Source organism: Brachypodium distachyon, chromosome 1 (genome assembly GCF_000005505.3).
Source record: "Brachypodium distachyon strain Bd21 chromosome 1, Brachypodium_distachyon_v3.0, whole genome shotgun sequence".
NCBI lineage: Eukaryota > Viridiplantae > Streptophyta > Magnoliopsida > Poales > Poaceae > Brachypodium > Brachypodium distachyon.
This window is the reverse complement of record NC_016131.3, coordinates 6,746,219-6,760,678: the sequence shown is the minus strand read 5'-3', so window position 1 is coordinate 6,760,678 and position 14,460 is coordinate 6,746,219. Positions and strand designations below refer to the sequence as shown.

Sequence of the window (14,460 nt, the reverse complement as noted above, 5' to 3'; positions counted from 1 at the left end):
CCCAGGATAGATAGATACGCTTATTACTGCAGAGCACCAGAGGCGCGTTTGGAAATTGACAGTGTCGTCGGTCGGTGGCGTCCTGGAAGAAAGCACACCAGAACACGCCCGGTCAACTACAGCACTAGGAACGGACAGTCGGGTTTGGGTTCAGCAGCACTCCTCACACTGCTGCCGCGCGGTCCCACGAGGTTTCGTGTGTGCTTCCACACAAGGAGACGTCGACTCGATGCTAATTATGGTCTTATAGTGCGTGAAAGGAATGCGTCAATGGGAGGAGAGGGTGTTGCCTCGAGTTTCATCAGCCCAGCCCAGCCGAGTCAAAGTTGGCCTCACCATCTGCAACGAAATGTATAAAAGTGGTCGGTAGTCCGCACTTGATCAGTTGCAAATTTGCCACCGAACCTCCAGCACCACATTGAGATGCGCGCATCAACAGATCAATGAACATGACGGTACCACACTGTCGCGATTCAAAAACTTTTTTCATAAACGCATCTGAGACATGAAAGCTTTTGCGATGAGCACAATGGAACTCAGTATTCCGAGGCGCTCCACGCTTTATTCGGTGTGTCTGTCTTACCGTCAGATCGAGATGGTCTGCGCGCTCCAGGACCAAGCACGCGGCGCCGGACAGGTGAACAAGCGGAAACATCACACGCAAATTCAAAGTTCACAGCAGCCACTCTAGCGGCACTGCCCGTGAAAACACGGCCTATTTCGTCATCATCGCCCTGATCCTTATTAGAGTTCAAAGGGACAGTCCTCGTCGCGGGACCAGGAACCTAGTAGCCGCCCTGGATGTAGGCGTTGAGCCGGTTCAGCTCCTCCTTGTGCTCGCTGACCACGGCACGGACGATGTCACCGATGGAGACCATCCCCACCATCCCAGTGCTGTCGATCACCGGGATGTGCCTGATACGCTTATCTGCACGTAGCGGTGGACATGATTAAAGTTCAGTGCTCTCCAGTCTCCACACATCTCGTATCCAGAGACAAGAGAACTCAGGATGGTTACCTGTCATCAGCTGCATTGCTTGCAGGACTCTAGTGTCGGGTTTCACCGTGATCAGCTTGTTCTGTTAAAAATATGCTTGTCAGTGAAGCACACTCACATAACTGAACTATCAATTACATGCTTACGACTAGAGTTTTTGTACGGATCGGATTCAGGGTGTGGGGCTGACAGAAATCAGAACATAGTGCGAGCGGGTACCTCTTCAGTCATGATGTCTCCAACTTTAGTTGACTTGGAGGATCGACCCTGCACTATGATTTTCCGGAGATAATCTGAAATGGCAAGTATCAGAATCAAGTGTTAGTCATATAGGTCAATCTTGCTTACAAGCTGGTCATATACGATGTCCTGTTCTTTTGACCATGGTTATTGGTTCTATTCACAGAACATCTTCATGTATCTTACCAGACTGGATACTGATGCAATAGGAAAATTACTCAATGAGATAAGCATAATACGTAAATGAATGAGATCATTGTGTGATTAAATGGCATAATTGAAGCTGGCAAACCCAAGGGTTCATCTGGATTCGAAGAAATTTATGTCCATTGTTTATGGTGGCTGGAGGTCCAGAATCAGAGTTCAAACATTTAGAGACACAATAGTGAATGGTTCAAAGCACACAGTTTGGCTTTATACCTGATTTATGCCTCACGGTGTTGAACATGACCTAAACCAACTTAATGATTTTTATTTTTTGTGGGGAACTCATGGTAATGGCTGTTGCAATTTGGCATGCGAATAAAATTATTTATTTCAGGTAAAATCATAGGGAAAACACAAATGCAATCACAAATGTATATGTTCACTTGATATGGGCAAGTGCATGCAATCTTTCATGTATATCATATAAAATGCATAATGCTTTAAATACAAAATTATTAGATATATCGATCAGCCTGTCTATCGATGATCAGTTCTAATGCATGTAACTATGTAAGAAAACAGTAATGTTATCTTTTACCAAGCATTTACACCTACAGATTTTTACACAGTCCTTCTTTTCCTAATACATCAGTATTTTCTTCTTCTTCTTTAACAATGGCAGAACACTCTTTTGTCTCATGATTATGTCTTTTTTTATCACACAAGAGTTTACAGACGAATTTACCTCTCTCAGTGACGATGCCAGCAATTGATTTATCTTGTCCAGGTTTAACAACCACCAAAGCTCCCACATTGTGTTGGGTCATCTGACAAAATTCTTTTGTCACTCAAGGCATTGAAGTTGTCTACATAAGAAAATATCACCAGTGAAAAAGTCATACTGATTTGACAGCATCATAGACAGTATCTTCTGTGGTGCACCAAAGCCACGATCCATCAGCACTCTTCCCTTTAGACTTCAAGATATCAGCAACAGTGCCGCTCTCGAATCCACTCTCCTCTATTTGAGCAGATGACACTGACATGGAGCGCGAGAACACAGCAGGGAGCATAGCTGGCTTTGCAACACTGACGTGCTGCAGAACAGCAGATTTAAGCATGCTGCCATGTGATCCAATGGCTTGAATTGCTCGTTGCATTTTCCTTCTGTGTCAGATAAAACATGAAGAAAACAATTACTTGATTTTCAACTAGCTATATCAGAACAATATAGTTACAACTGAGATTTTACAGACATTTGATTAGCTCAAAATTTGAATAACACACCAAACAAATGCCTCGATACAAGATGCTCATCAAAGAGACAACAAAAAATGTCAGTCCTCAAAAAAAGACTAGTAATTAATGTCACAAATTGGTTCTTTCAAGCAGGTCAACTCGTATGACAGATATAACACATATTGGGGAACAGTAATTCAATGGAAGGTGAGAAGGGAGGTAAAGTACATAACAATGGAGATGACACTTTGCCCATGACACATAGTTCCCCCAGTTCCCTAAAGTCCATCTTAGCATATTCACAAAACGGTAACCAAAATAGACACAAAGACAAATGGTAAAACAAGCAAAAGCTAGTTGGAAAAGCTGGATTATCATAATCCACCTCAACACCAAACATAACCTAAAACAACAGCTTTCAGGAAACTGGAGTGAGTAACTGAAGTGTCACGAAGGTAGCAGAAACAACAACAAAGTTGCACTGACAATACATCCAAGCTTAAAGAAAAGTTTGTGCCTACACCGTCATTAGTCAGAGAGCATAAGCGCCAGTTAAGAAGATGTTCACAAGTAAATTTGCATCACAATTTTTGCCTGCTTCGAACTAGGGTGAGAACCACAATAGAGAGTAAAATCAGAGCCAAGACAATGAGGAATTATCAGTTACATGACTTCAAGTGGCGGGATTTGGCTAAAACTAAGGCTGCCATCAGACCCAAAGAGACTAGCTCATGACCATAGGATGACCGTTTGCAAAACAGAGAACAAAGTAAACAAGAAAGAACGGGTAATGAATTAATGATGGACAAGTGGAAGCATTTGATCAATAATGCAGCAGTCCACATAAACAAACGAACCTATCTCAATCCTACAGGGACACCATACCAAAATAGAGCTAGTTTCCAGTGTATTGATCCAATGAAAGGGACGTTGAGCTTATTTATCATTTTATATTCTGGTCAGTGAAGAGATAAGGGACATTAGGATTAAAAAAGTAATTTACACACAAAAAATCCGCTGAATCACCCGTTGATTATGAACTGAGATAAGTACGTCCAGCCAGTCATGTGGGCATGTGGCGTGTCCTGCCAATTAGGCTATTAATCAGCTTCATCCTGACGTATTCTCTAGAGAATCCACTACCAATACAGCCACCCTAGTTGATGTGATGTTTTCACATAACATCTTTAGTCATCTCTGCCTCTCTGGCAGAATATATTGGTTTAGCAAATCAGGAACATTTATTCATGTCCCAATCAACAATAAGGAATCACCAACAAACAGAGAATCCAATTGATTCCTTCACCCAGAACACTAAACTCTATGCACTTGGTGTGTCCGCGGTATTCGATTAGGAGCTATCAACAGACCGCCGCTGCAAGATGTTTAGGAACAAACGAATCATAAACCACACAAAACAAAGTGCCACACTCTGCCTGGGATGAATCTTTTTTCTCTGTCTCTCGAACAAACCTCAAATGAATCTTAGAAATCTAATACTTTCGATTACTTCCATAACTGCAAATTGTTTAAAACAACATGCGGAGCAAGCCTCACGGGATACAATATAGGAATCGCCGAGAACGAACAAAATTTCTAGGGTAACGCGAGAAAAATCAAACACACGTAGCAAGGTGAGGAGGATTAGCTCACCTTCCCCCTTGTCAATCGGAACAGACGAAACCAAGGAAACACAGATGGAGCAGATCGAGCCCTGACAACCAGAAGAAATAAACAAACTGCACGTGTTCCTTCCATAAAAGCACAACAGTCCTTGAGGAGAAAATGCGAGGAAAACAACAGATCGTGCATCTACAAACCGCGAGAAATAACACCGGAGGAACAATCGTCCGATCCTTGTGCTCGCTTGAAAGATCTCTAGATCAGTCCATTCGCGGTGCGAGAATTAATGAACTACTCGCTTGAAGGAGTACTAGACGTACGGCAGAGTATTAATAACTGATCCACGCATCACATCACGGAGGAGCTGTAGTCGAGGAAAGGGAAGAAGGAGGAGGAGGAGGATGTTTTACCTGCGCGCGAGGGAGACGCCACGGAGAGCTTCCGGTGGGGAACTGCGAGCTGTGGGCGAGACGAGGAAGAAGATGATGAGGGGGGAAGGGACACTTGTTATGCTGGGAGGCGAGTGTGGAGGGGTGACGAACGCTAATTAAAGCGACATCTCTGGCTCTCTCCTTCTCTCTCTCTCTCTGCGGTGGTGGCGCGGAGTCACGTGAGTAGTCGGTCTTATCCACACAGGCCTGTCTCCGCTTTTCGTTTCGGTTCTTTAATTTCCGTGCCGGGCTTTCTTCGCTTCTTTCTTTTAAGTGCAATCAGTGCAACTCGCCATTGAGCGTGCGCCTATGCCCTATCGCACCACCGCACGGGGTTTTGTCATCGCTGCAGCCTGCACGCACACCGTTTCGCCGTTAAAACGACTCGATAGGTAACTAATCCCGATGATTCAGCTCGGCTACACATTTCCAGACTTATTTTTTTAGGTAAGATTTCCAGACTTAGTTTTGGTCATAATCATCGGTGTCTCACTCACCGACCATATACTTTAGAGCCCCCAGCGCAAAAAAAATAAATACTTTAGAGCCCGAGCTCGTGCACCGAAGCATAAAAAATGTACACATTCTCAGAGTGCTCGCCGATACGCGTACTACGCAAGTGCACACGCGCGGATCTGCCGGACAAAACCGGGCGGGTACTGGCAACCCCGAGGAATTGCTAATGAAGAAATCAACGTACGCCGGGGGATTGCCGAGCCCCACCAACTGCTAATAATACAAAATCGCAGTGCCGCTGGAGGTGCAGCTTGCGGGGGGTGGGGGGGGGGGTGTCGGGTCGGGCCATCGGCGTCAGGAGGCGCGAGTTAAACAGAAGTGGTATCACCATCCCGAGTTCCCGACGATGCTTTTGCCTGCATCGACGGCCCGGCCGGGCAATTCCGAGAGGAACAAATGGATCGATGGAATTCGCGAGGAGGGCAGGCAGGTGTGATGTGCGACCTCTGACGCCGACGTTTTAACTGACCCTGTAATGGACGAAAAGTGACTGCCACCAAATGTAAGTAATCGACGATTTGCGGTGGGTATGGAGTGGATGACTGGATTGGATAGGGTTCGATGGGGCCATCTCACGGATTTCCTGGGATTCTTTTTCGCTCGAGGCCAGTGGGTTGTCCCGCAAAACAGAAGAAGAGCACTACTGGTATAAAAGTTGGGTGTTTCGATGGGTTCGCCCGTTTTCCGCACACAGAGAAGATTACCCCGTCGTTTTCGTTAGCGCATCGAAAAGTACTTCTTCAACACGATTCACAGCCATACTGCTAGCAGTACTGCAAATAGTGAACAATCGTACGTTCGTACCACAGACCACGTGAAATGGTTAGAGGCCGAAAACCGGCGGCTCCAAGCACACAGAAACGAGACAGCGAGTAGGGGTCTAACCTTATCAAATGCAGGTAATAACGAGCATAATCAAGTAACCACGACACCTATAAGCAATGGGACAAAGCCGTCATTATTCATTACGTTCGATCCCATCGTCTGCTGTCACCGTGCCATAGATTCAGCTGCACTGTATAGTGTACACTATCCCTTCTGCCGTGTCACAAGTTGATATGCATCATCCTATATCACACGCTACTGAATGCAAAGAGTTTTCTTGCTGGCTACTCGTACATAATGCACACTACCGAGAATGTCATTGGTTTCTGCATTCACCAAAACAAGCCCCGCAATATTACGTCATATGCCCCACATCCAGTGTTAAATTCAGTGTCCCACAAAAGATGAGTAGAAACGAAGTGTTTGCCACAAAAAGAAATTCGAGTATCATTCGTTCAAAGCAGCGCTGAGACAACTATCTCAATACAACAGGCATGTACTTTTCCACTTCTAATTTGTAGCACCCTCAGTTAAATACATCACCACGAGCATGGCAGTGCAAAATTTGCAGTATCGATTGATTTTCACTCAAACATGCAACGCCAGCCAAAACAAAATACTGCTACTTTAAGAGGATTAACCTGACCCGAAAGACAGAAAGAAATGTACCCTGTGAGCGAAAAGGATCATCATCTTCTTGATAATCTTGGTCGCCTTCGGGTAACAAGGGAAGCTCCACTCTCCATGTAACCACCTGTTCTTTTCTCGTCTTCATCTTCGCTTGACTCGTCAGATCTCCACCTAGACCCCCCTTTCGCAGCTGCCCCTTCGCCAACTGAAGGTTTCTTGCCCAGGCTTCAGATAGAAAAAACACATGGTCAAATCATAGCACTTCAACTGCAAGTAATAACCCGCAAAAAAAATGCAAGTAATTGCCCATTCAGATGTTCAGGTAACAAACTGTGAAAAGCCAAAAGGTCAAGTTATGTATTAGGGCCTGTTTGGTGCATTGCCAAACTTTCACTACAGCAAGTTAGGCAAGTTTGACTTTTCATACAAATGTTTCGTTCCGAGCCACAGCTGTGATGGGGCATACTTTTCTAGCATTTACTGATCTGTCATAGGTTCATAGACAGACATATTTCTTAGCCAAGCGTGGCCAATGTTCATGAAAAACTGTGGCTTTCTGAACCTGTGGCACAAAATTGTGGTGAAGTATGTCACGTGACCAAACAGGCCCTTGGACTTCTGTGGACACATATTTCCTTAAAAAAGCCAGCAATTCATCGGCTGTGAGTAGGATAATACTGGGCTAGCAGGTATGTTGTACTACCAAACTGGCCACTGTGACAGCAGGGAGAGCGCTAGTACCAGGGACAAAGATCCATCACAGTCAGCTCCAGGATAGCTCAACCAGTCTGGATAGTTTAAATTTAAATTCAACAAACAGTTAAAACTGGCACTACTGGCCAGAGCATTGTTCTGTTAGCTTCAGAATTTAAGCGGAAGTTTTGCCCAGGAGAAAGCCGTCTCCCGCAGGAACGGCCCATGGGTTTCTGGTCAACCAGTGTTACCCAATCAAGTATCATTTACTCCAAACCCTTGGACGGAACTTTTCTTCTAAATCATATCAGACATCAGAAGCTACAGTATTAACCAGTAGTAACTAAATAGGGCTGTCAATCAGACAATCACAAATAAAACATATTCCCACAATAAAGAAATTGATTACCTCAAAGTGTTCTGTGTCATTGAAACTTCTGTTTTCTGGAGATGATTGTCGCGAAAACCAGCACTCTCGGATACCTTTGAGTGGCTGTTTTGACCAATACCGGTGCCACTTAAGATGAAAGGTTTCTCAGCACGTAAACCAAAACCAAACTCTCCCTTTCTGACAGAATCTTTTCCTTGAAAGAAGGTGGTTTTGTTACCGTCAGTCTTCAGCAAACTTGTTTGGTGTTTTTTCATAGGTGTATCACCAGAACCCAAGTTGAAATACATGGGAAGTGAATCATGACCAGCAGGTTTGGTTCCTTTTTTAAAACCTGACTCTCCATTCATAAAGCTGAATTCTTTTGTCCCCTTCAAATATGGGCTCTCACCATTTTGCCCCAAAGAGGGGAATATACCGCCTGCAGTCGACCTCATATTGGATGTAGGAGTCCCTTGGGGAACTGGCCTACTTTCAAGAATAGATGGAACCTTTTTACCAAACTCTGAACGTACACTACTGATAAAGGCACCAGAACAATTCGAAGCATAAATATTTCTGGAGTGGAGAGGGTTTGACTTATCCTGGAGAGCAGGGGCGAAGGTCAAGCTCAATCCAATGGCAGGATTGGGTGATTTGACCAAAGGATTGACTGGAGAAGACGTTTGCATGGTTCGGATGGCAAATTGGCTACGGTCCCCACTGCTGATGTTCCTCACATCCTCCCTCTGGACCTCAGGAAGCATCTCAAGGCATTTAGCCTGTAAAGACATATACAACAAATTGAAGTGTTGACCATACATCTCAAAAGAATCATGCAGTAGAGCAGATTATGTGTTGAAGAAATTAGCCTTCTTCCATTGGTTCAAAAGGAACTTGTTCATCCATAAATAACGTCTGAAATTCGGCAGTCTTCAACATGTATGAACACGGACTATAAATTGATACATGATGAATATATTTTTCATGACAAACCTGTAGATAATATTTTTCACACGATCATTCTAAATATTTCTTTTATATTAGTCAAAGTTAAGAGATGCTTGACTGCATTCTTTATAGTAGTGCTGTATTACTTGCAGCATATCATGTTTGGAGATCCATTGACCTCATAGCTCCAGCTGCTGCCATTTGCAGCTACTAACAATATTTTTATGACAAATCTACTGCTCGCATTTACATATGATAGTTTCAAATTCTATATATTAGCCTCTCCTGCAGTTTTTGGTAAAAAAAAATCCTTTTCCTGACAAAATAGAATAAATAACTAGACATGCACGTTGAAACAAAACCGAAGTATGGAACTACTTACCACCAAGCTTTCTCTCCACTTAGCAATTGTACTGATTTTAGATGCAACCTCCTCACTAGCAGTTTCCAGCGTGTTCTCTTCAAAGCTCTGAAGACTACGATGAACGTCATATGCTTCCAGGTACCGAAAACGCTAACAGAACAACCAGAAAAAAATTCCTCAGCTAATTAGCTTTAGACAAGGTTCCCTATGATAATTTAAACTGAACTGACAACAGCATCATTTGATCCTCTATTAATCTAAATACATTTAGGATACAGTAATTTGAAGCATTGAGTAAATTAGCTGAATAACTCTCGTGCCACAGGCAACATAAAAAAATAAATGAAGCAAAGGAAAGACCATCTACATTCTCCAGAGACCATTAGGATACAGCAATGTGAAGAATTGAGTGGAATGAAGCTTGCTTTTACACAAAATGCAAAGATATCCACAAAGCATGACAACAACACATGTATGAGGCAAGAGAGGTCTCCTATAGACAAAGATCCTTTTAATAATTTTTTCAACACCGTCATAAAAAACCATTGATCGAATCTTCTGTTCATTTTATTTTTTAAATACACATAGCATCTTCACATGTACAAACGAGTAAGAATAAATTTGATATCTTTGGTGTTTGTACATGTACGTTAATAATATACTCCCTCCGATCCATATTACTTGTCGAAATATTACATGTATCTAGACGCTTTTTAGACATAGATACATCCATATCTGTGCAAATTTGAGACAAGTAATATGGGTCGGAGGGAGTACAAGAACTTCTGTGTTTGTGAAAAAATTGCTGCGCTAGCTAGTTTTAATGCTGTGAGTTCGAACACTTATATTTATTTCTTTAGTGTCCGAAAGATGTTCATGGCTATCATGTGGGTAAATAGATAAGAATAATCAAACAATATCATGACACCAGGATATCATAGACCTAGAGTTTCAGTTAACCATGACCGTAATAACATTAGTGCACTCAAATGATGAGGAAAAAAAATGCAAAGGATACAGAACATTTACCTGGAGGTAGAAAACAACAAGCAAACTACCACATGGCTCTGCAGGCATATCACACGCAGTATCAAAGAGGGACTTGTGAAGATATTTCTCTTCCTCAGAATCCCAAGGCAGATCAATCATTTTATCAACAATTTTCCTCTCAATGCAGATATTACAAAACTCAGTCATCATCACCTCAACATGATAGTCCCAAGAACTTCTGAGAGCATCTTCAACATGTGTCATGTCCGCCGGTCTTTGCTCTTTTAGCCTAGAGCAGTAGCTCCTATGGAACATAAATGCTTCTGTTACATGACCATATTCAATTCTTACACGGATTGCAGTCACTGCCTCACTAAGTAATGACATTCCATCTTTCTCAACGGTCGCAGTAGTGGAGTAGCTATCACATCCTGTGCACCTCAATATAACTAGTGCCATGTCAGGTTTGTGACGTTCCAGAAGAACCTGCGCTATCTTCGGATGTGTTTCCTTGCTAGAAATCTTAGGAAGAAGAGAGCATGCCTCCTGCACAGAGAGTAGATGTACGTCACGATGTAAAGTAATCACAAAATCAGTAACAGGTGAATACACAGGTTGCAGGCCGATGATAGGATATACAAGTAACACAAGCTCCATTTCACTGGCTGGCACCATAACTGATAAAGGGAGACCCCACTGGAACTTAGAAAATAAGTTATTGTTCATTGTTCTAAACAGCATATATCAAAAACTACATTTCACTGAAAGGTTAGGTCTTCGAATGGCTGTATTTTTAGTGGGAGTGGGGGGTGTATTTAGTTCACTAAAGAAAAGAAAGGAGGGACTTCCAGTCAAAGGCAACATGTAATAGAGGGTTTAATAAATCAGACATTTACATGATATATGCAGCAATATCGAGAACATCATACCCAGAAAAGACAGGTTGGATCAGTTACCTCCAAAGCCTGTGAAGAATGATCATCCAGAAGACAAAATACGAGGCATTCAAGCAATGTTCTACTAGAGATCCCAAATGTAGCAGCAAAATCATCCACCAGATACCTCCATTCTGAATCTGGTCTGGTCCAATGCCGATCAAATATATAATACAAGAACTAAATAATGTCAAGGAAATAGAAAAGAAGTAGCATGTTTGTGAGCAACCATGTAAATGTCAAATTCACAATCAGATAACAAAACAAAAAAGGATACGATTGCTTGCTTTGCAATCACCATGTCAGATGCTCCATGCAGGAAGAGTACGTCAACTGCCTCACGCAAATTTTTAAATGGGTAACTGCTAACACCAAATTGATCAATTGTGGGACAGAACATAGATGATGATTGCTCGTTCTGCAAACAGGCCATTTCCACTTCTTCCTCATTATCAATATAACATTGTTGAACCCCAAGATTTTGTAGTGCCTGCTCGATAAAAAGAATACCCTGATTTGTTTTATCGTACCCTGACATTTTACCAGAAAATTCAGGCCATTGTCGCTCTTCTGCAGATGTTTTTCTTACGATCACGTCAGAACTCCAAGTTGCAAAATTAGCATGGCGTGAGCAAATTTGCTCAAGAAATTCATGCCTGGTGCACCAAATCATGGCTTCCAAATGCTGTAGGAAAAGCTTCAAAATGAACACTTCACGGAGAAAATAATGATGGTGTAAGAAACATCTGATTACTTTTGCTTCTAAAGCTTTTCAGTGAAAAACAAATGATGCAGGATATACATGAACAAGAAAGATAGTCAGACAGAAAGGAAAAACGAATATTGTTCTTTTCTTTACTATATACAGTCCTTCTATTTTTGTTAGTTACAGGGATTTCGATTGAAACATCCTCTATGGGTGTTTCACTTAGAAATACTAATTATCTATCTTTTTGATTATTTTGGCAATCGACGATACACAAAGATACAAAAGGTTCTAAAATTGCTAAATTTAGATATACGACCCTAGAAGATGGATATAGAACTCAAGAGGAATAATCTTATTCTTAAGCAAAATCAAGATCATATTCCAAAGGGGGACAAAGTTTGTAGTTGTTGTTCGTAGCCAGCCTTGCATGACCTAAGAACCAAATCACATTTTCAAAACACCGTAATTCCATAAATAGAAAGCAAGCTGCGTGTTGTGTCTACACCTCCCAGCATAAGCTCATAGCAATTTCCAGTAGTGCATGATCTCAACAGAAGCAAACCCAATAGTGTACAGGTACATTGCAGTACTTAGATTAACTTATAGTTTAGTTGTTGGCAGTGATATAAAATCCCATACAGCAGTGGTGTTAAGAAACAAGACCTGCTTTGCCTTTGTTGTCTTCTCAATGAGTTGATGAAGGTCACCAACATGAGCTGCTTCTCTGAAAGATGCAATCATAGCTTCAACAACACTCGAAATTCCTGCCAACTGCACTACAAACTTTTGCAGCCGGGGTAACTTGGACTTCATCATTTCTAATCCAGATCTATCTAATGTGTGGTTAAGGTGTTGTTCTAACGGTATAATATCACCTCCCCCTCAACATGCATGGCTGTGCATGCACAGAGAGATGAAAAGCTAGTACAAAAATCTGCAACTGGACTAATAAACAGTTGAACACTGTAGGATACAAATCATGCCTATCTCTGATATGAGTGCATTAAAAGCCCTCTTGCACCAGTCCTTGATGACCACCTCATCCAAAAGAAAGGCCAGAAGTGGATCACTTGACACAGCATTCTCATCCAAACAAACATCTGTGATATCTGGGCTAAATGTCAAGGTAACAACAGGAAAAATGAAGAGCTGTTATTAGACAATGAAGATGAAATGGCATTTATCAGCCTAAAGCAGAAGTAACTTTCTTAAGTGGATACAGTGGCAAATCAGGGAGACCAGATTATTCTGAAGTGCAACATCAAATAAGGAATGCAGCCGCTTGACGTCCATGTTAACAGGATCGCCATGGCCTTCCTTATCCTGAAACCTCTCGTCATGGTGCTTAGAGATAAGGCCAGCTTCCAAGCACTTGTGGTAAAGGCGGAGCCGCACCCTATTCCCATTATCAGGTATTGGGCTTCTGCAAATTGGGCAGACATCACATCTCTGACTACACTCAGCACATAACGAGGCATGCCCACATGAGTTAAGCACATGCTGCACGTAGCGGCCGCAGCTACTTAAGTCTCTAGTTGCACGGCAGTGCTCGATTCTAGCCTCCTTGCTTAGCTCAATGAGATCAATGGATGCCAGCTGCTCCAAAGCATCCTGCTGTGTTAACTAAAAGGAAGAAAACGTTCACACAGGAAAAATAGAACATTATACTGTGCTGTAGAGTACAGGGTAACACAGAAATACTCTCAGACTTAACAACTAGTAAATAAAATGAACTTCACATTTCAAACACAACAGTAACCAGCACCAGCCACTTGCCATGAGATCTGAAGTCAACCTCTGGAGCCAATAGGTAGCAGTTCAGCACAAATCACATTACAGAAACTCCTAACACTTGAAACAGTTTTCCAGTCAACTTATAATGCGTGTAAGCACGGCCCACACTAACCAACAACTAGCTAACTAGCAAATCTGGGCCATTCACAGGCTTGAACCATGAACTGACTTTGTCCTGGCACTAAATAAGTCAAAAGAAAACATGGCAGATATATCTATATAGCATGAAGTGTTACATTAGCACACCGTGTTTGAACCAGAATCCGACGAGACCGGCTTAAAATAGCTCGAAAACTTCAAAACAAAGCACTAATCCGCCGATCACCAGAAGAAACTTCCGAATTTATCACCAAGCAGTCCGTTCCGGTCCCAATTGCACGTACTAGAGCAACATGGTCAAAACAAGACTCCCCGACACATTGCAGACACCCCAGGACGATTTTTTTCTGACCAGCATAATTTCTTAAAAAAGTAGTTTCCACAGCAGCAAAAAGGGACATTTCTCTCACCGAGGGGAAGACGGATTTGGGGGCGTCTTCGCCCGCGTAGACGATCGCCGAGACCTTGTCTGCGGGAGGAAGCAAGCAAAACGGAGCGGGCGGTGAGGATCTTCAGGGTTTAGGGTTTAGCAAGGGCGGGGGTGGTAGGGAGGGGGGAGAGATCTTACCGCCGCCGTACATGTCTGGAGATCCGGAGAGGAAGGGCTCGGCGAGTAGGAGCTGGAGCGAGAGCGGAAGCGGCGGGGCGTAACGTCGAGCAGGGCGGAGAAACCCTAGCTCATCGGAGACGGAGAATGTGGGGGTTTCCCTTCCCGTAATCCCGTATTCCCGTGTTCTTCACGTGCTAGTATGATTTTTGTATGGTTTATCGTAATAAAGGGTTGTGGCCCACCTGTCAGAGGAACATTTTGAGTCAGTTGCTCAGTTGCTAGTCTTTTTATGGCGCGGTTCGAACTCAAAATTCGAAATTAGTACACCAGCAGTCATTCACCACGTCGCCACCTCACGCA

The 14,460-nt window shown here is 42.8% G+C and overlaps 2 protein-coding genes across 4 annotated transcripts; both read right to left on the bottom strand.

Moving 5' to 3' along the window:
• Nucleotides 1–464: 464 nt before the first annotated feature.
• LOC100835895 (CBS domain-containing protein CBSX3, mitochondrial) lies at nt 465–4,821 on the bottom strand. The gene is made up of 6 exons (XM_003559968.4): nt 4,657–4,821; nt 2,287–2,551; nt 2,130–2,211; nt 1,217–1,290; nt 1,019–1,079; nt 465–928 (listed from the first exon to the last, which is right to left on the bottom strand). The coding sequence occupies exons 2-6, from the start codon at nt 2,542–2,544 to the stop codon at nt 786–788; spliced, it is 618 nt and encodes a 205-aa protein (XP_003560016.1). The 5' UTR covers nt 2,545–2,551; nt 4,657–4,821; the 3' UTR covers nt 465–785.
• Nucleotides 4,822–6,423: 1,602 nt separating this feature from the next.
• LOC100836812 (E3 ubiquitin-protein ligase HOS1) lies at nt 6,424–14,283 on the bottom strand. Of its 3 annotated transcripts, none has more exons than XM_010232008.3 (11): nt 14,119–14,283; nt 13,961–14,019; nt 12,878–13,280; nt 12,632–12,766; nt 12,321–12,490; nt 11,226–11,633; nt 10,970–11,128; nt 10,053–10,559; nt 9,042–9,173; nt 7,751–8,490; nt 6,424–6,873 (listed from the first exon to the last, which is right to left on the bottom strand). In XM_010232008.3, the coding sequence occupies exons 1-11, from the start codon at nt 14,129–14,131 to the stop codon at nt 6,708–6,710; spliced, it is 2,892 nt and encodes a 963-aa protein (XP_010230310.1). In that variant the 5' UTR covers nt 14,132–14,283; the 3' UTR covers nt 6,424–6,707. The 3 variants fall into 3 exon arrangements, with proteins under 3 accessions (XP_010230310.1, XP_010230313.1, XP_024312903.1); XM_010232011.3 differs by having other exon boundaries at nt 6,514–6,873; nt 12,878–13,271; XM_024457135.1 differs by having other exon boundaries at nt 6,514–6,873; nt 12,878–13,080.
• Nucleotides 14,284–14,460: the final 177 nt, after the last annotated feature.